Source organism: Polypterus senegalus, chromosome 12 (genome assembly GCF_016835505.1).
Source record: "Polypterus senegalus isolate Bchr_013 chromosome 12, ASM1683550v1, whole genome shotgun sequence".
Taxonomy (NCBI): domain Eukaryota; kingdom Metazoa; phylum Chordata; class Cladistia; order Polypteriformes; family Polypteridae; genus Polypterus; species Polypterus senegalus.
In genome coordinates, this window is record NC_053165.1 from 134,134,650 (window position 1) to 134,157,961 (window position 23,312).

The 23,312-nt window shown below is 37.7% G+C and overlaps 1 protein-coding gene across 3 annotated transcripts in view; it reads right to left on the minus strand.

The window, feature by feature from the left end:
- Positions 1-9,956: 9,956 nt before the first annotated feature.
- Positions 9,957-23,312, minus strand: part of hmg20a (high mobility group 20A) — a 59,163-nt gene continuing 45,807 nt past the window's right edge. Inside the window, exons 6-7 of one of the 3 annotated variants that reach the window (XM_039773495.1) lie at positions 15,505-15,637; positions 9,957-10,334 (exon numbers count right to left, since the gene is read on the minus strand). In XM_039773495.1, coding sequence (XP_039629429.1) covers positions 10,313-10,334; positions 15,505-15,637 — 155 coding nt within the window. In that variant the 3' untranslated portion in view covers positions 9,957-10,312. Of the gene's footprint in view, positions 10,335-13,088; positions 13,333-15,494; positions 15,638-23,312 lie in introns of those variants that run through there. The other 2 variants (XM_039773496.1, XM_039773492.1) reach the window with 2 other exon arrangements.

Consider the following 23,312-nt stretch of genomic DNA (forward strand, 5'->3'; position numbering starts at 1 on the left):
CATGGTTGTTGGTGCCAGACGGGCCGGTCTGAGTATTTTACAATCTGCTCAGTTACTGGGATTTTCACGCACAACCATTTCTAGGGTTTACAAGGAATGGTGTGAAAAGGGAAAAACATCCAGTATGCGGCAGTCCTGTGGAAAATGCCTTGTTGATGCTAGAGGTCAGATGAGAATGGGCCGACTAATTCAAGCTGATTGAAGAGCAACTTTGACTGAAATGAAAACTCGTTACAACCGAGGTATGCAGCAAAGCATTTGTGAAGCCACAACACGCACAACCTTGAGGCGGATGGGCTACAACAGCAGAAGACCCCACCGGGTACCACTCATCTCCACTACAAATCAGAAAAAGAGGCTCCAATTTGCACAAGCTCACCAAAATTGGACAGTTGAAGACTGGAAAAATGTTGCCTGGTCTGATGAGTCTCGATTTCTGTTGAGACATTCAAATGGTAGAGTCAGAATTTGGCGTAAACAGAATGAGAACATGGATCCATCATGCCTTGTTACCACTGCGCAGGCTGGTGGTGGTGGTGTAATGGTGTGGGGGATGTTTTCTTGGCACACTTTAGGCCCCTTAGTGCCAATTGGGCATCATTTAAATGCCACGGGCTACCTGAGCATTGTTTCTGACCATGTCCATCCCTTCATGACCACCATGTACCCATCCTCTGGTGGCTACTTCCAGCAGGATAATGCACCATGTCACAAAGCTCGAATCATTTCAAACTGGTTTCTTGAACATGACAATGAGTTCACTGTACTAAAATGGCCCCCAGTCACCAGATCTCAACCCAATAGAGCATCTTTGGGATGTGGTGGAACGGGAGCTTCGTGCCCTGGATGTGCATCCCACAAATCTCCATCAACTGCAAGATGCTATCCTATCAATATGGGCCAACATTTCTAATGCTTTCAGCACCTTGTTGAATCAATGCCACGTAGAATTAAGGCAGTTCTGAAGGCAAAGGGGGTCAAACACCGTATTAGTATGGTGTTCCTAATAATCCTTTAGGTGAGTGTATATAATATATATATATATATATATATATATATATATATATATATATATATATATATATATATATATACACATACATACATACATACACACGCATTATGGTCTGAATGAACACCAGAATGATTTAAAGATAATGTCTGTCTTGGCTGGCATAGTCACAGTGAGACATCATTTGTTGTTGGTATAATGCACCCACAGTAGCGTTTCTTTACGAAGTGTTAGTGTGTCAGAGAGAGGATGTGCAGCTTTGTTCATAATGGCACTCAGTTTTGTTTTAATTCTCTCCTCCTCTACAACCACCAGGGGTTCCCGAGTCGATCCTATAGTTGAGCTCACCCTTTTAAATTAGCTTGGTGATTCGGTGGGCCTCTCTTGAGGTGATATTACCAGCCCAGCACAGAGTTGTAGAAGATGTGAAGGCTATCACTACCCACATTAAAGGAACACAGTAGACTGTGCTACTTAAGGAGACTCAGGTCTTTTGATATGTGCAGCAAGTTGCTGGAAATGTTTTACCAGTCTGTTGTAGCTGGTGTGTTGTTGTATGCTGTGATTTTCTGGGGTGGCAACTTGAGTTAAGCGCAGCTCCATCAAAGGATAGACTCTGGGTATTGTTCTGGAAATGAGAATGGTGGTGAAACTGGATGCCAGCATGAACAGTTCTGTCCCTCTCTCGGAGTACGTTCAGTCTCAGGCTCATGCTGCCAGGTGTAAGAAGAAGCACCTCTGGGAATCTTTTCTGCCTGCTGTTATTAGACACTTCAACTCTCCCTCCCAATGTCTCTTCCTTCACTCCAGCCAGAAACCACAGGAAGTAAATACAGATTATGATATACTGTACTATACTGTAATACAGTTGTTTGAACAATATCTATTGTATTACAGTATGTTTTTATTCTATTGTCTTATATTGTGTTCATACAAATTACTTATGAATGCTTTGTAGTGACAAGTCAAGGAAATGTCACCTTTTATTGGCTAACTAAAAAGATTACAATACGCAAGCTGAAGACGTGCTAATCTTTTTAGTTAGCCAATAAAAGGTGACATTTTGCTTGACTTGTCACTACTTTCATATTCGGAGTGGTGGCTCTGAGGATAGGGATCTGCACTGGCTATCAGAAGGTTGCCGGTTCAAATCCCGTAAAAGCCAAAAGTGACTCTGCTCTGTTGGGCCCTTAACCTGCAATTGCTGAAAAAGCAGCGTATAAATGCAAAGAATTATTATTACTATAATGGCTAACACAGCACAACACCCTAGCACTATGAACGCTTTGAAATCACTCCTGATTTACCAATATGAGGAAAAACCCTCCCATGTGATGTACTTTTTGTCTAAATGTACGAGACTTTAATCTTCTTGGGGTTCACCCAAAACATCCACATTTTAGGCCATTTGTTGGACTGTATTTTGTACTAAAAATTGCACCTTTTTGATAAAAAGGAAACCAATAGGTGCCTTCAGCAAAACTGATTAGAAGGACTTGAAGTTGTGCGCCTGGTGGGTTCAACAGGGTACAACGGGTCAAAGTTACTTCTTTTCACAAAGCGCTGAAAAAATGGGAATTGGTAATATAAATGTATAGTGTAGTGTGTCGTTTTATGTGATTTTGAGGTATCTGATCACGAATACAACAATGTCGTTAATATTTGATACCGGTGGTCCTAGCCCTCTAAGAGCCATTCCCTGAAGTTTAACAATGACAAATTTCAAACATATATATATTTAGAGTATCATTTTAGTCAATTTCAAGGCCGGTCATTATGAATATGATGGTTTTTTTTTTTTTGATCCTTTACTTGGGCTCTAATCCTCTATGAACCTCTGAGAGGGTGAAAAATGATACATTTCTGTTACAACAAAGACTGTAAATATTTAAACGGAAGCACACATTTTTAATATTTCCATATTTTACACAAGTATTCTTAACAATTACATACTTCTATCTCATGAAGTAAATCATTACATTTCTTATGAATTGGGGTCTCTTTTGCTAATTCAGACTTTGACTCAGTATCTGTGTATTTTGTTTTTGCTGCTGTATGCATTTTAAATTTCCTGTATGTCTAATCTAAATTAATGCAGTATATCTAATCTAATTAATTATTAAACAACGGGGGTTCCATTGCTCTCAAAAAGAAAACCCCCAAAATATCGGTGTTCTTTCAGCATATACTGTATGTTAGACGATTTCTTGACTGGTCTTTACGCACAGAGCTACGTTACCTTGCAGGCAGAGAGGCCCTCCGGCGGCACCACCTCATCGAATTCTTTTCAAGTTTCACGTGACCTCAGCATATAAATAATATTTTATGAGGATGACCTGAAACTCACATCATGGTGTGTGCGCCTCTCGGCTCGGTGAGTCAGCTGGCAGGAGGGACAATGCAAGCCGGAATTCTTCTTTGATCGCCGATTTCATTAAAAGGTCGCACACTCTGGTGATTCTGCACGTGGAAATGAGTGCCTGAGATTCGTTTCTTTTTTTGGGGACACAGCACACCCAGTGCATTGTAGTTGGAGTTTGACGGAAAGGCTCGTGTTTGCTTCTCAGAGGTGTAATGTCAGACTGTATATTCTGCTCAGTGAGCTGGCACAAACACCTTCAGCAGACCGTAACATACAGACGACAGTCACATCTGCAATGAGGAAACACTTTTTCATGAAGCAGAGGCCTACAATACAGGTCCTGGAGTGAATGGCCAATGTAGTGTTTATGACTAACATCACAAAAAAAATAAAAATAAAAACAACTCTTAATTTTATACAACATAACATCAAATCACTAGTTGGACAGCAAACAGATTTCACCAACAGTCATTCTATTCAGATGATGTTTTCAACTGTCTGAGATAGGAAGAAAACAGATGACAGATAAAGCCCTGCTAATGGGATGAGAAGAATTTGAAAAAGGATACACTCTTGTTTTTTGGCCTTTAATCTCGCCCCAGTCAGGAGGCCACGGGACATTATTAACTCATTAAAACCTGAAACCTGAGAATTGAATTCTGTTTTTCAGATTTGCTGCTGAATACAACACATGTGACTGCACACAGTGTGTGTGTGATTTCATTTAAACTTCTGACAGCTGTAGATATGTCATGCTCTGTAACACAGATTAGCGCATGTCTGGGACACTCAGATGAAACTGGACAAGCCACAGACTAACTGGAAAAACCTTGGAATGACCTGCTTAATGTGTGTCTCATTCTTAAACCCTTTTAAATCTTGGGACATTTTGATAGACACACAGCAACATCCAGTTGTGCTTGAAAGTTTGTGAACCCTTTAGAATTTTCTGTATTTCTGCATAAATATGACCTAAAACATCATCAGATTTTTAGAAGTCCTAAAAGTAGATAAAAAGAAACCAGTTAAAGAAATGAGACAAAAATATTATACTTGGTCATTTATTTATTGAAGAAAATGATCGAATATTACATATTTGTGAGTGGCAAAAGTATGTGAACCTCTAGGATTAGCAGTTAGTTCGAAGGAGAAAAGAACAGGGATCTATCAAAGTCTGCTCTTCACAACACATGTTTGTGGAAGTGTATCATGGCACGAACAAAGGAGATTTCTGAGGACCTCAGAAAAAGAGTTGTTGATGCTCATCAGGCTGTAAAAGGTTACAAAACCATCTCTAAACAGTTTGGACTCCATCAATCCACAGTCAGACAGATTGTGTACAAATGGAGGAAATTCAAGACCATTGTTACCCTCCTCAGGTTGTGGTCGACCAACAAAGATCACTCCAAGAGCAAGGCGTGTAATAGTCAGCGAGGTCACAAAGGACCCCAGGGTAACTTTTAAGCAACTGAAGGCCTCTCTCACATTGGCTAATGTTCGTGTTCATGAGTCCACCATCAGGAGAACACTGAACAACAATGGTGTGCATGGCAGGGTTGCATGAGAAAGCCACTGCTCTCCAGAAAAACATTGCTGCTCGTCTGCAGTTTGCTAAAGATCACGTGAAGAAACCGGAAGGCTATTGGAAGAATGTTTTGTGGACGGACGAGACCAAAATAGAACTTTTTGGTTTAGATGAAAAGCGTTATGTTTGGAGAAAGGAAAACACTGCATTCCAGCATAAGGACCTTATCCCATCTGTGAAACATGGTGGTGGTAGTATCATGGTTTGGGCCTGTTTTGCTGCATCTGGGCCAGGACGGCTTGCCTTCATTGATGGAACAACGAATTCTGAATTATATGTGAAAATGTCAGGACATCTGTCCATGAACTGAATCTCAAGAGAAGGTAGATCATGCAGCAAAACAACGACCCTAAGCACACAAGTCGTTCTACCAAAGAATGGTTAAAGAAGAATAAAGTCCTCACCTTAATCCAATCAAAATGTTGTGGAAGGACCTGAAACAAGCAGTTAATGTGAGGAAACCCACCAACATCCCAGAGTTGAAGCTGTTCTGTACGGAGGAATGGGCTAAAATTCCTCCAAGCCGGTGTGCAGGAATGATCAAAAGTTACCGGAAACGTTTACTTGCAGTTATTGCTGCAAAGGGGGTCACACCAGATACTGAAAGCAAAGGTTCACATACGTTTGCCACTCACAAATATATTTAATATTTGATCATTTTCCTTAATAAATAAATGACCAAGTATAATATTTTTGTCTCATTTGTTTAACTGGTTTCTCTTTATCTACTTTCAGGACTTGAGTGAAAATCTGATGATGTTTTAGGTTGAATTTATGCAGAAATATAGAAAATTCTAAAGAGTTCACAAACTTTCAAGCACAACTGTATGTTTAAAACTTTGCATATGAGAGATTGGCTATTTTATTTTTAAGGCTGTTAGTAAAAATCAAATTACCAGAAAGTGTCAGTAAACTCTACTAATCTGCCCTTAAATGGTTGCTGGGAAGCTTCTTTAAAATTAGAGTACTAAGGGAGATGTTCCAGATGTCCACTGCTCTCTATTTCAACCCCTCTATCTCTTTTGATTTTTTAGGTTCATTCACAGAATTGTAAAAGCATGTACTGTTGCTGCCATGTTTGTCTGTATGAAATAACTTGGTTTTTAGTGGACCATACTTGTTTAAATATTTCTAAACTTATTCTTCAATTAAATCTGTCAGGAAAATTCAATTTGTGCAGGGATACAGTCATGTGAAAAATTAATTGGTATTGCCCCTTCAAGTGGGTTTTTCCTAGCATTTTCCAACATCGACTGGGAGATTTCTCCACTCTTCCATGCAGAATTCTTTCAGCTGTGATGCTTCAGGGATGTCTTGCATGGACACACTTGTTTAAAGCCAACCAAGCATCTCGATGGGATTCAGATCCAGGCTTTGACTTGACCATTCCAGAATCCTCCTTTCTTTCTTTCTTTTTTTTAGCTATTCATTGGTGGAATAACTGCTATGTTTATTTTCTTGTTGCATGTTCCACTCTCAGCAGAGTTTCAATCTCTATTGCTTTTTTTTGTGTGATTGTGGCCATATTGTTTATGCTTGTGGCACCATTGTTAGTTAATCTCAGGACCGTAAGTGACGTTACCATGCATTTTCTGGAACACAGTAAAATAAAGCTCAAGAAACTTTGCTAGGAAAAATGATTTTCTTTTTTACGGACTCATTTTCTAGTTATGGTTTTGATCTCTGCTCATTTTGGACTTTTATTTATATGATTATTTTAGGTAGGGCAGCACTGTGGCGCAGTGGTAGCGCTGCTGCCTCACAGTTAGGAGGCCTGGATTCGCTTCCCAGGTTCTCCCTGCGTGGAGTTTGCATGTTCTCCCCGTGTCTGCGTGGGTTTCCTCCCGCAGTCCAAAGACATGCAGGTTAGGGTTAGGGTTAGGCGATTCTAAATTGTCCCGTATGTGTGCTTGGTGTGTGTGTGTGCCCTGCGGTGGGCTGGCGCCCTGCCTGGGGTTTGTTCCTGTCTGGTGCCCTGTGTTGGCTGGGATTGGCTCCAGCAGACCCCTGTAACCCTGTAGTTAGGGTATAGCGGGATGGATGGATTATTTTAGGTACTGATTGAAGGTGCTTGCCTTGCCCTTTCGATCTGACCATTTCCTGTTCAACTATTTTAAAAAACACACATACACAAATCTGTCCATTAAGGAAGGCTTTTCTAGACCCCAATAATAATTTGATTCTTGCATTACATCTCCATCCTATCTGTGCACAGTTAACCAGTTGAAGCTCCTATTCCTAGCAAATATTTATATGATCTACAAAAGTGACTGATGAAAAAAATACAACCACCATTACAATTGAATGAAGCAATAACGTTGTTCCAGATTATTTAAAAAGTTTAACAAAAATACTAACTAGACTGGATAACCAAATTCTTCCAAACCAAATACCAACGTGTTAACTTGCAGGACATACTGTAAGAATGTTGCATTGATCACAATGGTGTACTTTGTACCTGCCTTCGACTGCTGTGCCCATCAGATTGCCAACTGCAGTTCATGGATTGCTCTCTCTGGGTCTCCATGAGCTGCTCTACTAATCCTAGTTTCACATTAACTTGACTATGGGTTATTTGTGACCCCCTCTCTTGTTAAATTAACAATTGACTCTCCATATTTCAATCTAAACAGACTCCTCTTTCTTTTAAAATGATCTTACTTTTTAGATAACCTTAGAATATTGAACAACCACCATGTAGCCTAGTATTTTTTATTTTTTAACTCCAGCAAAATCTGTGAATTATAACTACTGTGTCTTTGACAAAATTTAGCTTAAAAGTTAAAATTCTGAAGTATATATCATATTATAATAAAAGCGAGACTAATAATTAATAACATGGCATTGTTGTAAAGTTGAGAAGCTGATTTGGTGTCAGTGGTTTGTCAGGTATTGGTGTTTGACCCAACTTTGAACTTGCAGTAGTAGTTTCATTTCATTACTGCTTTCTGATACAAAATGACAACATCCTATAAAGCTACCAAAGCCAAAAATGGCACCATGGTATAATTTGCTACTATGAGACACAACAACATTTACTTATATAGCATGTTTTCATACAAATGACTTAGCTCAAAGAAATTCATAAAAAATTAAAAACAGGATTAAGCAATACTAAGTAACAAAGAATAAAGTAAGGTCCAATGGCCAGGAAGACAGAAGTTGTGGGGATTTGGGCAGGAGAAATTCAGAGGGCTGGCGAAAAAAAAGTGCAGGGGTTCCGAGGCCACGAGACCACCCAGCCCCCACTGGGCATTCTACCCAACACAAATGATCTCAATCAGTCCTCATGGCTTACAGGCTTCACGTGTAATAATTAGACGATGACAGTCATATGTACGTCTGGCCTTCAAACCATCAATGTAGGGACTGCATTTTGCTTTGATCAAGTGGTGGTGGCGCAGATCGTCACCACAGAAAACCAGTTAAAGAACAGCAGAGAAATTAAGAGTTTGTATGAATAGTGCAGCCATGATAAAAACGATGCATACACAGAATATCAGGGTTACAATAAAAATTAAGCTATAAGAAAGCAATGGTAAAATAATAGGTTTTTAGCAGTTTTTTTTTTTTAAAAGTGCTCCATATTAGCCTGGCAAATTTCTATCGGTTAGCTATTCTAGATTTTACAGACTTCAGACTTTTGTCACCGTCCTGCTCCACTCACAGACTGAGGAGATCGTTCCTCTCCCACACTATGCAACTCTTCAATTCCACCCGGGGGAGTAAATGCTAAGTTCGTTCAAAGTTATTGTCTGTTTTTACATGCATTTTTATTACTCTTTGATTAATATATATAGTTTTTGTATCAGTATACTGCTGCTGGATTATTCAAATTTCCCCTTGGTATTAATAAAGTATCTATCTATCTATCATAACAGCAGAAGGCTGCCTCACGACTTCTTTTAAGTTTAGCTCTAGGAATTCTAAGCAGACACTCATTTGAAAATCTAAGGTTACGACTTAGAATGTAAGGTGAGAGGCATTCTGAAATATAGGATGGAGCAGATTATTTAAGGCTTTGTGAACCAAAAGCAGTATTTTAGAGTCCATTCTAAATGGCATGGGTAACCAATGTGGTGAGATCAAAACTGGAGCGATGTGCTCGGATTTTCTTTTCCTAGTTAAGATTCTGGCAGCTGCATTCTGCACTCGTTGCAATCGATTAATGTTGTTTTTCGGTGGCCCTGAGTGGAGTGCATTACAGTAATTTAGTCGACTAAAACAAAAGCGTGAACTAATTTCACAGCATCTTACAAAGTTATAACAAGTCTAACTTTTGCTACATTTCTTAAGTGAAAATATGCTGTCCTGGTAATCTGATTACCATGTGATTTAAAATTCAGGTCAGGCGAAACAAGAACTTATGTACAACATGACATAGCATGCTCTACATCTGACAGTAGTAGAGCTCCTAGTCTGGCTAGTATCAAGGCTCACACACAAAAAAAAAAAAAAAAAATTAAATGATTGTGACTATTGCCCAGCTCAACAATGTGAAATTAATGTTAACATCTTGCACTGAGCAGCTGTAAAGGCTGGTACCTGTGACACACAATAGGGTGATCATCTTAGAAAAGAGACAGAGCTATGAAAAAATTGGGATTCATAAAAAGGGTAGAATGTGGAAATTCTACTAAATTCATTTTGGAGTTCTTCAAGAATAATCTGGAAGACATCATTAAGGAAAATTTTTAGAAAGTGAAAATGTATATTTCTGCCCAACGAAGACAAAAGAAACCCTTTTTGAGAACAACTGCACTGCGTTTCAGGACTGTTCTCTCACAACTATAGGAAAAGGATTGAAAATAAGGGTACTAAGCATCCACCACAGGTCACAAGTACCTGTTTTGGACTTATGTAACCAGCAGAGCCGAGGGTTGCAGTTTAATGACACAACCACAGTTAAAATTTGAAATCAATATAAAAAAAACTGAAGAGCTGCTCTGTTAATGTACTTCAATTAAGTAAGCAAATAAAAAAGAGATGACACAATCTAAAAACTGAAAGTATAACTTTATTTAATTAAGTCCCCACAAGAACGACAAGAGTGCGATAAAACACCCGAGGACTAGCACAATGTAAAAACACCCTGGATAAACTGAATGAAAAGGTTTAACATTGTCAAGAATGGCAAATTTAAGACAATAAGCATAAAAATAATTTTACAACAATTACAAAAAAATAAAATAAAAAATAAAAGTACAGTTATACTAGTGAAAAAAAGTTTAAAATGCTGAAATACTTATTTTAAAAAGTAGCCAAAGGTTACCTACGCAACATGGATGCAATTTTTGTATCTACAACACATATAACATTTTAATGAAAATGTAGAATATTCTTGAAGTTTCCTTTAGCATGATGGATTCCAAAACCTGAAAGAAAAGAATTTTAAATTAATTTAAAATGTTAGAAATACTACTTCCTTTTCATCATAAAAATGTTAAGAGTTTTTGAAGAGAGAGTTCTTGTAACATCTATTACTACATCAAGTCTAAGAACTTTTGTCATTTTGTGCTATGTTGAGAAAGGTTTGTAAACCAGTTCAATTCATCAAATACTACCTTAATACAGACCATCTTGTGGTGATGAGTGGACTGAAATTACTATTTACTAGTGATTTTAGGAAATTTTGATTTGTAGCTCTTCAGCCAGCAGTATAACACTGCTGCCACACCATGTGAAATACAGCCTTAACTGGAGGGCTAAGGACCTTTGGTGGTCTCTCTGAAGTAGCTGCCATGATGATCCCTTGAGCGCCAATGTATCTACAGTTCTGCTTGCTTAAACTGCTACAATCCAGGTCAAGCCTTATATGGTCACTTAAATTAAAAAATAAAAGTGTCAAGTAGAGAAAGTATGGTTTCAAAAATGAATGAAAGGAGTATCTCAATCATCTCATAATGTACTATGAAAGTCTGAGTTATGATATGGAAGGTTTGCCCACACCTCCTGAACCTGTCTAGAATTTAGAAAAATGTAGCATGTGGCTGCAGGCTTTCATTCTAATAATTTTCTTAATTTGTGACCAGCTTTTACTGATAATTTCTTTTCCCATCGTTTTAACTGACTTGTTTTTTTAAGACTCAGTCATCTAAATTGATACATTTTTTCCTTAAATGGCACCCAAACAGAAATGAGATATGAAGTGAGCCAAAAGATGACCAGCTAGAACGTGGCCTCAAACTCCAATCTATTTTACTCTGCTCACTTTCTTATTTAGCAGCTGACTCTTGTTAATTAAACCCGTTATTAAATTCCATGGCTTGTTGGTACTCTTGTTTCATCACAGCAGACGTATTCAAAACTGTTGTTTTTTTTTCCCCCTTTAAAGAACACTGTCACAATACTTTGTGGACCCGACCAGATCAACATCACTGAAACCTTCACCTTTCTTTATTTTCAGATATGGTATGATGGACACAGGTTGCTGGTCATTGGTTGTCTTGTTTTGTATCTCATTACTGCTAATTAATGAAAAAATGAATATTTAAAGGATCTTAAATAGCAAGTCAATTAAAGTTAAGGCAAAATAGTTTGAAAACGCTATGCCATTTAACCATTTTTTTTTTTTCAATCTTGCCTGTACTCTACTCTGTCTGGATTTTTAGTATTATGCACCTTAATTCGGAGTACAGGCCAGATCTGGCATAGCGTTTTCAAATAATGACGTTCATGCGCAAGAGAGGCAGAAATGGATTTGATCTCATTCAAGTGGTTACTGGAATATAAAATAAACACTTTTGCAAAGGTATAATGAAACAAGTGTGCTTTTATTCAAGAATAAAACTGAATAATAAAAAATACAAGTGACAACAAGATACTAAGATGACATGATTCACCAGCGTTTGTGTGTCTGGATATATCCCTTCAGCGATATCTTAAACAGGAAGCAAAACTTTACACCAGCTGTTACAGACTGAAATCAAAGGCTTCTTCTTTTTGGGCATATACACCATCAGAATGGCACTGCCTGATCTAAACACTAGCGTGGCGAATTGCTTGCGTACTAAAGTAACTTTAGCTGCAGGTGGAAGTCCCATTTTACTTCTGGTGCCAAGCAGAGTTGTGTCATGGTGCAGCAGTCTAATAGCCAGGAAAAGCAATATGAAGAAACTGCACCATAAGCTTTATGACCACAGACTCGGAAAGTCTTTGCCTTGGGTTGTAACTCAAAACACAGGTCTCAACAAAATGTTGTCAGATGTCCAAAACAGCAGCAAATCTGTCGTTTTTCACACGTTCTGCATGGGTGTCTTTGTTGTCAAAGCGCAAATACATATGGTAGTCTGATAATGGTCACAGGACATTGTGTCTTTGGTTGCCAGTATAACAAACAGTTCTGAGCAGGTGTCAGCCAGAGCACCAACTGTGGTCATCACTGCTCTTGTGAAAAGAATGGAAATAAATGGCATCAACTCAGAGAGGGAGAGGCAAGTTCATTGTACAGCATGAACATCACTGACAGAATAATACTTTTACAAGTAGCCAAAATTTACACCGGGTGTGACAGACTCAAATCAAATTTATGTTTTTATTATATGATAGTAATAATAATAGCAGCAGCTCAATACTTGGAACGCCGAGACTTGAACCTGGTACCTTTGGGTTATAAGGCAGCAGTTCTTACCTTTACATTATTCAAGAACATGTATCAACTACCTGTCAATTGACATTTGAGTTTGGGTTTTTAACTCATTGGCCGTAACATGTAAATCAAATGATTTTTTTTTCTTTGGTTATATTATTGAACAAAAATGCACATTTATTTGATATTTGGACTAAAGTCTTCATACATTATACACTTCACATCATTAGTATAACATGGAAAAAGTTTCTGCTTTTAGGTATGTGTTCAGCATTTCTTGCCTCACATTTCCTTTCATCCTACACTTACCCAGATCATTGTAGACACGGAACACACATGAAATGCATGTATTCAAAATAACGATATACTGTATAATTTACCCTATACAACCCCAGGCACCTCACATGCAGTTAAGGAGCCTTGGTTTGAACTGGTCGAACTTTTTGCCAGAGCTGAGCTCCATCAAGGCGGGGGATGGGACAGCAGCCTGCTTGTGCTGATTGACACATTTACAAAACAAAAGACGCTGATGAAGAGGTGCGAATGGATTTAAGGTGGGCTAGGATTCAGAGTTTTTTTTTGTAGGCTTCAGTAATTCTAGTGTTAAACCTTTCTGCTTTGGAAGCTTCAGGTTTACATAAATTACAAATTAATCATCAACAACACCAAAGTGACAGTCACTTGACCATAATTAAATATAATAAGGTACTACCTGTGAGTCCTTTATATCTCTCTGGATAGAAAAAGAACCTTTGGAAGAGCCACAATCTTTTTTTAGACAATCACTGCAAAAATTAAGACAAAGGGCATTCTGCTGATGTGAAAGCACACATGGTATTTGTTACAAAGTATGAGAAAGACCCAGTTAAGATGTGGGAAAAGGTTTTACGGTTAGATGACCAAAACAGACCTTTTTGGCCAGACTTTAAAGAGGTACATTTGTAGTAAAACTAACACTGTCCATGCCTCATAAGGCACCATATCTATGGTGAAATATGGCAGTGGGAGCATCATGCTATGGGGATGCTTTTACATGTGCCGGGACTGGGAATCTTGTCAGAGTTGAAGGAGGAACAGATGGACACAAATTCCGCACAATATAGCAGGAGAACTTGTTCCAATGTATGAACCTACAGCTTGGGAGACGATTCATCTTTCAACATGACAATGACATTAGGCATAAGGCCAAAGAAACACTGTAATGGCTAAAAAACAGAAAGGTGAATGTTTTAGAATGGCCAAGTCAAAGCCCTGATCTTAACCATACTGAGAATCATTGGCACTATTTGCAAACTGCTGTCCTGAGGTGCCATCCCACCAACCTATACAATCTCTATAAATTCTGCCAAGAAGAATGGGGAAGAATAACTCCTGAAAAATCTGCAAAACTGCGACATACTTTTCCCAACAAAACTGAGGCCGTTATAGCAGAAAAAGGTTTGTCAACAAAGTATTAATGCATAGGGCTTGAATACTAATACAAACATTAACTTTTGAGTTTTTCTTCTTCAGTTAAATATCTACAAAAAGCAGTCTATTTTGGCATTGGAAATTTTTTGTTACAGCATAAGAGTTTACATTAAAAATATGGAAAGGATAAATGTGTACAAATCTTTTGTGACTTTCAAGAGGATTGAAAACTTTTGCATACTACTGTAAGCTTAAAATTATTTTTAATGGATATGTGCATTATTTCTGTTGTGTTTTTCCTTTTGTTGAATGCTATTGTAAAATTAAATTACACTTGAAATAGAAATTTCTTCATCATATTCTTTCTTTACTGATTTTTTGGGGTAGTCTACACTGCTGCTGGCAGATACTTTGTACATGGATGACAAATAATTTTGACACCAATTATGAACTGTTAGGAAGTACAGAACCCTTCATCTCCACACCATCTGGTATATAGTTGCATAGCATAGACTATTTTTAAACACCCTTTGCCAGATGACAATATTAATGAGAAATTAATACACTGACTCATGGGTTAACCTAAATGTTCATCAGAAATAGTGAACATACCCATCTACTAGTCTAACACAGATGCTCATAAAATTAATTCAGCGTGACAAAGCTGAACTTCAAGTCTTTAAAGCTCCTATCGTAAACTACAGTGATGTTCAAAGAGTTATTTTTGTCTTATTATTAACAGTCAAGCTTTTGTAATGTAGCATTTTATCCCCAATATATATTTGTTATTTAAAGAATACTATCCTTATCCTCATTATACTTCCAAGATCACTCATACTAACTCTAATTAAATTCTTTAAGGTACAGACAAGGGTAGATTTTACCTTTTCTTTAAGTACTGAAGTCTATAAGGCATTGGGATTGAGTGTAATTTACTTCTTGTTTTGACAGTGTATACACTATTTTATTAATGCAACTGCAGAATAATGTCATCACCTCTGATATTGGACTGTTAAATTATATATAAGCATAGTTTTTGCAAAAGGGACATTTGTGAATTTTTTGATAAAATTAAACATAATTCTGTGCATCTTAATGGAATAAGTTATCAAAATTAAATGTTTCAAACATTTCTTGTTATCATACATTTTAAATGGCATTAATGATTCTCACTATTTTTACCATAGTTACTTAGTTTTTAACTACTCTGAACAAAGTCTTTAAATGTTTATTATGAATCTGAAAGTCTTCTTGGTGAACAACATGCATAGAAAATTCCCATGTAGCTTCTTCAATGTCATTTTGGCAATAGAATTAATTATACAAACAATTGTAAACTTGTAGTTATAAATACTTCTAAACAATTCTGTCAGAATCTTACATCAGTTGTTACCTTTGCTGAACGGAATGCACAATTCAGTTTAAGTATTGAACGTACCTGACAGGTACAAAGAAAGGGAGTATAACATTTGCTTTTTAAGATATTATTTAATACTACCACTTCCAATAATAATACTATATTTAAACAAATACAGACCTGATTCTACCTTTCAAGGTGGCTGACCACTTCCCGGACAGTACTGATGAGATTTTCATTTTCCTGTGGGTTTGCCAAGATTATATTTTGCAGTTTGTTCATATATGTATCAATTGTTTCCAGAGTGGGTGTTTCTCCACTGCCTGCAGTACAAAAGTAGACATAACATCAAGCGATCATGTAATGTAAATGTAATGGATATTTACACTTTTTGAAGACGTAAAACAAAACTAAAAGTTACAGGTATAGGTCAAACAGCCTGAAGAAGGGGTCAGAGTTGCCTCGAAAGCTTGCATATTGTAATGTGTCCAGTTATCCAATAAAAGGTGTTATTTTACTTGACTTCTCATTGCATCCATAATAGCTAACACAGTACAATACCCTTCTACTACAGACATACAAGACGGTGTAATTCAGAGAAACTGTTTTTGGAACCGCAAGAAGAAGCTACAGTTCTGACATAATTATTCCTCCAAAAACATTTTTCATTTGCAACCTTAGCTGCATCAGTCCACACAAGAAACAAGAGTCTTAAAGCTTACCAGCATGTTTCTGCATACAGATTTTCATTAGCACTTCTCAGAGTGTTTTTGGAGATATACATTTCCTACATAGTACTTAGGATGTCATTAATGCTAGCTAGCTTACTGAAAGTTGAAGCTACAACTTGATTGGATACTGGTTCTAGCACTTACAGTATTCTTTTTGTTACAAGTGATATTTACATTTCAAAGCATTTACAAAAATAAAACACAATTATGTGGCAGAGTGGGTCCTGCACCATGCTCCATCTCCCCTTTTGGGTGCCTCTCCAACCCAACACCGTTGGTAATGTACCGGATGAGCTGGTCTGATGGGGACAAATCAATCTGAGCAAGGGGATGGTGGAAAAGTGCAAAAGTGCTTTTATTAAAAACCAAACAAATCAAACAGTGTCCAACTATGGTGCAGTGCTCAAAAATGTTTTAATAAATAATCCACGTGCTTAAAACCAGGCTAAAATGAGACTAAAAACCTGCAGCAGACATTGGGGCAAATCAACCAAGCACATCTCCTTCTGTGTCTATCTAGCTCACCCATGACTTGCTCAGCTGGAGAGACTTCAGCCACCATGGTGGTCCTCATGCTATCAACCCCCACCTTGGCTGCCTCTGCCAGTGTCTGCCAGGCCGCACACGCAGTTGTCCCTTGGATCCCCAAGAAGGACACCACCTTGATCGAACCCACTCCTCTACATAATCAGTGGGCATGATCTGTCCCTTGAACGCTGACCCTTCGCCCCACACGGGACCCCTGACCTCTCTCTTTCAGCTGGCTGGCTTGTACATTTATCTTTCACTGCCCCCAATGTCGTGCTCTCACTCTCCAAGCCTTTCCTCACTCTTTTCCGTCTTTTTTCCTCCCGATCTCCTGTGCCAGCCCGTACTTATAAGGGTCCGTGGGCAAAACCACTCAGCCACGCACCACAGAAAGCCAATTAAGCAATTGAGAATGATCACACCCTCACTCCCCACAATTGTACCCACCAAGACTGACATGGTCAAATGAATTATTTAAAAAACGTCCTTTCATTTCAGGCCGTAGACCCGCTATACCACAAATTACAGCTAAATGGCTAAAATTAAACTTTCAATATCTCCTTTGACCCTTACCCTGTATGTGTCACAGCACACCATTCTATTGTGTGAGTTGTGGCACCAGATGGAAAGAGAGAGAGATAGTAAAGAGGAAGGCACAGACAAACAGGAAAATTTACATCCCGTAGCTGTCAGAAACCTAATAACAAGCAGGTGGTGGCGAACATGTGGGAAATCCATCCCTCAGGAAAGGTGGAAAAAAATCATTAACAAAGTTCACAAATAAACTATTTACAACACAATTCTGCTTTCACTAAAATAATAGACGGTTTGTTAACACACACCCTGTGGCTGCCACAGTAGCATCTGAAGGACATCCCATGCTGTCCATGGGTTTGCCTCTCTTGATTCTGTATACAAATTAGGAGGCAACGTGCAGAACACAAGTGATGGCAGCAAATCAGCATATGCAGAAAAGGCAGGTTAAAAAGCAAAATGAACAATGCAGACTGCCAGAAAGAATTGTCGGTCAGTCCTTAATGGAACATTACAATAATCTAGATGAGAACAGGCCATTCAGCCAAACAATGCTCGGTAGTCCTATCCCCTTAATTCTTCTGAAAAAGCATCAATACTCATTTTGAAAGTCTCTAAAGTCCTACTGTCTACCACATGACTTGGTAGTGTATTCCAAGTGTCTATGGTTCTCTGTATAAAGAAAAACTACCTAATGTTTGTGTGAAATATACCTTTAATAAGTTTCCAACTATGTCCCTGTGTTCTTGATGAACTCATTTTAAAGTAATAGTCTCGATCTACTGGACTAATTTCCTTCATACTTTTGAACACAATCATATCTCCTCTTAATCTTCTTTGTCTTAAACTGAAAAGTCTCAGATCTTTCCTTTTTCTTAATTTTATCTCCTGTAGCCCTGGAATCAGCCTGGTTGTTCTTTTCTGGACCTTGTCTAGTGCCATTATGCAGCATGCAGGCCAAAACTGTATGGATGGAGCCACACCAGAGTGTTCTAAAGCTTGAGGTACAACCTCCTTGGACTTATGCTCTATGCATTGTGCTATATAACCTTACATTCTGTTAACCATCTTAATTTACTTCTGAACACTGTCTGGAGGTTGATAGTACGGAGTCCAATACGACTTCTAAATCCTTCTCATAAGGTGTACTTTCGATTTTCAGTCCTGCCATTATGTATTCAAACCTAGCATTTTTACTTCCTATGTGTAGTAATGTATAACATTAAATTTTATTTGTCACAAATCTGCCCAAATCTATATGTTTTACAGCTCCGTCCGTAATGATTTAATGGATTATACATTATTTGCCAGTCCACCTAGCTTGGTGTCATCTGCAAACTATATTTCTATCCAAATCATTTATATATACAGGGTCAAAATTATGTTAACATTTGAATGGCGGTAACAATTTATTCACAAAGCATACTTCATATATACAAGATGATTTACAGTAATGTCTCAACCTGTTCGCCATCATGTTCAACACATGTACTATATGTGGGATAAATTGTCCACAAAAATTGTATATACATAGCAGTAGCTGTGTACCATTAGTGTTTAAATAATTTTGACCCTAGCACTGACTCCTATGGAATACCTCTCTTAACATCAGCTGATTCTAATTGGGTTCCTCGCACCATAATCTTCTGTTTCCTGTGTCTCAGCCAATTTTGCACTCATCTACAAACATCACCCTGAACTCCCACTTTTACTTTGATGGCCAACGTCTCACATGGCACCTTATCAAAAGCTTTCTGAAAGACCAAATAAATAATATACGTTCCACTTTGATCACAACCTTTTGTTGCTTCGTCATAGAATTCCAGCATGTTAGTTAAACATGATTTCCCTCTTCTCAACCCATGATATTCAGTAAAACTCCCGTTCTTGCCATGTGTTGCTCAATCTTATCCTTAATAATTCCATCCATTAATTTTCCTGTGATGCACATTAAGCTAACTGGCCTATAGTTGTCTGGAGCTGCCTGATGACTCTCTTTATATAACGGGATAATATTTTCTGTTTTCCAGTCCTTCAGAATTTCCCCAGTGCACAGTGACTTCCTAAAAATATGCATTAAGGGTTTGTGTGTGTACTGACTAACATCCTTAAGAAATCAAGGGTAAATATTATCAGGTCCTGGAGACTTGTTTGAATTCACCCTATTTAATCTCAGTAGCAGGTCTCCCTCTACAATTTCTCAATCACTCGTTACTTCTTTAGTAGTTCCTTTTACCGCTGGGAGGTTATCTACTTCCTCACTTGTGAAAAACTCAGAAAAATGCGAGTTTAGAGCACCTGCTGTTTCACCGTGTGCATTTTTTATTTCCTCTTTAATATTCCTTATGCACATCACCTCCTCCTTGACTATTCTTTTACTCCTAAAATACTGAAATAATCTCTTTGGTTAGTCTTTCACATTATTTGCTATATTCCTCTCTAACTGTCTTTTAGCCTCCCTAACAGCCTTCTTAATGGTTACCCCCTCATGTTCTCATATGCCTTATGATTTACTTTGGAATTAGTCTTATAAGCCATATACAGCTGTTTTTTCTTTGTGGCTTCTTTTTTCAACTCTTTATTAACCAACAGCAGTTTTTTTTATTTTTTATTTCCTACTAATTCCAAATTTAGATATGTATCTGGCTTGTATTACATGTAAAACGTTTTTAAACCTGTTCCACTGCTCATCGACTGTCTCCAGACTTAAAAGCTTATTCCACTCTATTCTCTTTTGAGCCATCTGCTCAAAATTTGCTCTACCAAAGTTAAAGTTTTAGTCTTTGCAGCTGCACTCATCCAAAACATTGACAATTGTATTATATGATGGTCACTTGTGGTCAACTCTACATCAGTCAATTCTATCCTGATTATTACAAAATACTACTGTGCTTCCCCAAAAATAAGACTGGGTCTTATAATAATTTTTGCTCCAAAAGATGCACTAGGGCTTATTTTCAGGGGTATCTTATATTTATTCATGTACAACAATATACAATTATCCAAATACAGTCATGTCATCTTCTTCTGGAATATCGTCACAACTCTCCACATTTAAACCCTGCATTTCTTGCTACGCTTTTAGGATCCTCCAGGATTGATGTACATGCTTCGATGTTTGATGAATGGTTCAATGTGGTGAAGCAAAATGCCGACATACAAATGTGGTGCTTTGATATTCAAGCGTTGCATATTCCCCAAAGTAATGACACGATACATATTATAAGTCTCACATACCATCTTCTGTGTAGTCTTTTTTTGCACCTTTACAATACCACCAGAATGTACGCTGGCGTATTTGAGCCACAGAGAAAAAGAAAATAAGGACATAATGAAAATGTTTATTTTGTGATTAAAGTGGAAATTTCATCTTTAAACTCGAAATGTCCTCTTTAATCCCATAGTTTACTTTGTTATTAAAGTAGACCTTAGTAAACATCTTAAAACCGACCCCGTTGTTAAAAATCACTACGGGCTTCCTGACCTGACAGCAGTGGCAAGCAGCATCGCCACACAGAACACATTAAATTTATAATATTCCAGCTCTCTGCACATTTAGAGTTCTTAGAATTATACTTGATATCACTTTCATGATGAAATGCATTGAAATATGTATCTTACATTTTACAGATATATCTTAACTTTGTTTAAATAATGAATACTGCTAATAGTTACACATATGGGGTGCACGGTGGCAGAGTGGTAGCGCTGCTATCTCGCATGGAGTCACGTCCCTTGTGATCCCTGCCTGGAGTTTGCATGTTTTCCCTGGTGGGTTTCCACAGTGTGCTCAGTTTTCCATCCAAAGACATGAAGTTTTGGGGATTTGGTGAAGCTACAATGATGCCAGTGTATGTGTGTGCTTGTGTTCATCTTGCGATGAGCTGATGCCCCATCCAGGAATTTTGTTTCTGTCTTACGCCGATGCTGCAGGAATGTGTGCATCCCCAAATTGGTTGATGTAATCATTAAACATCTTTTTCAGAGATATTGTGGCAAGGTGTCCTTAGAATTTAATGGATGTTTCGGACACACACGTCACATCCCGTGAAGTATAAACCTGGCCTTAGGCGCCTTACTTTTCAGCTGACGATCTTGACTAGGGCTTATTTTTGGGATAGGATTTATATTACAGAGCAGCCTGAAAATCATGCTTGGGATTATTTTCGGAGTAGGTTTTATTTTCGGGGAAACATGGTAAATCTAAAGAGGCTACACCCCATGTTTGTTTTTTAACACAGCATATTACAGCTCAGTCACTGATTACTTTTAAAAACTCCTGCTCTTGTTCTCCACTATGTGCAAGGTTATTCCATGTAATATTCAACATTCCTCTGTAAACTTGCCTTTTTTATATCACTAAAAAGATTACTGTCTGCATTGGGTGGTCTATATCATACTCATAAAATAAGAACTGTTTTCTGTTTTCTAATGCTTTCCAGGCAAAACCACATGTCCTCACTAAGTTGGAGCTCATCATCCAACTGAAGAGGATCTGTGTTTAAATTCTGTTTAACATAAACAGCAACACCACCTCCTTTTCTGTTCTGTCTATCCTTCCTATAAAATCCTTCCAATTCCCATACCCTAGTTTAAACAATCTCAGACTAACCTACTCATATGCCTCCACAACACATTGGTGCCCATCAGGTTCAAACGTAACCTGCCGCAGCGGAACAGGTCCAACCAAAACTAAGATTTCAACCACGTGTTAAGCCTTCTAATCTCCTCAGTCTTACCTGGACTGGGGCATAGCACAGGGAGAATTTAAGTGAACACTATCTTGGCAGTTCTAAGATTTTCTAATGTAATATCAGGAGAGAGAGAGAGATTAGGAAAATGAATTCAGCTCTATTTTCATTGAAAGCATGTACACACATATTTAATGACAATTTTATGTGTGCTAATTTAATTGGAATATTCTGTTGTAAACACAAAGGTACACTGTAATTTAAAAGTTATGTAGAGAGTAAGATGACAATCTAAATGTATTATGTGACTTTAATTTTATAATAAAATAGTATTGTGACTGTTTATGATTATGTACATTTAAACTATTCTAACTTCATCACTGAATAATCAATACAAATTTATATTACAAAGACCAAGGTGTCTGCATTAATTCATCTATCTTCTGAGGGGAGGTAAGGAGCAAAGCAAAGCAGAAAGATGTCTATACAAAGTAGCATGATATTTTCTGCCACTTGTATAACAGAGGCAGCGCAGAGAAGGCATGATACTTAACCATGTTCATGTAGATATGGTGAATATTTACACATTAAGAATATGACAGAAAATGGTAAAACCCAAAGTAAATCACTGAAAACAGCTCCCATCCGAGCTCCAAACAGATGGAAATCAGATTAGGATCAGAGTGCTGTGTCTCTATGCCTGTATTGTGGAACTTCTCACATATTTAGCATTAGGGTGCAAAGTTCGATTTTGTCCCCAAATTGTGAACAAATAACAACCAATTTAGCCAAATCAGCCAAAAAGTATTCCATAAGGTCAAGTAACTATTTAAGTATTTGACTTCTTGTTCAAATCTTGCAACACTTAACTTCAGCTCTGCTATTTGTGTAACTCAACTCCATTTTAAAACTATCATTTATAATGGATTGCCTGTTAATACAGGAAAGACATGATATTCCTTTAGTCACCGAAGTGTCTCAAGTTATTTGGTTCAGATTACTGAAAAGGTCTCGATTACTATATAATGTTTCATCCTAGTCCAACTCAAAGCCTACATCTTTTACTTTTTTACACAACTGTTTCTGATTGAGGTTGTGTTATAATGAAGACAATTATGATAATATACTGAACTGTCTATGATGTACATGTTGGGACAAACAGTTTGGTGTGTGATTACGTATGATTTATTGAATGCTGTATAACTGGGTAAATTTGCTGACTTTTTCAGCATTCACTTCACCAGAAGCAGTAAATTTGCTGACTTGTTCAACAATAAATTTACCATTACTGCCACTTCTTACATTCTAAATACACAACTGTTAATGCTTCTGCACACCCCCTTTCATTATTTGCTGCTGCCAGCTGTTAATGCTACCTACCTTTATGTTATGTGCATGGCACCTTTTGCACAGTCTACTGTAACTTGCCAACACAGTGTATGTATGGCTGGTTTAAGCAAATTTTTAAACAAAAGAAAGTTTTGCCAAACTTAATCGAAAGAAACAATTAGACA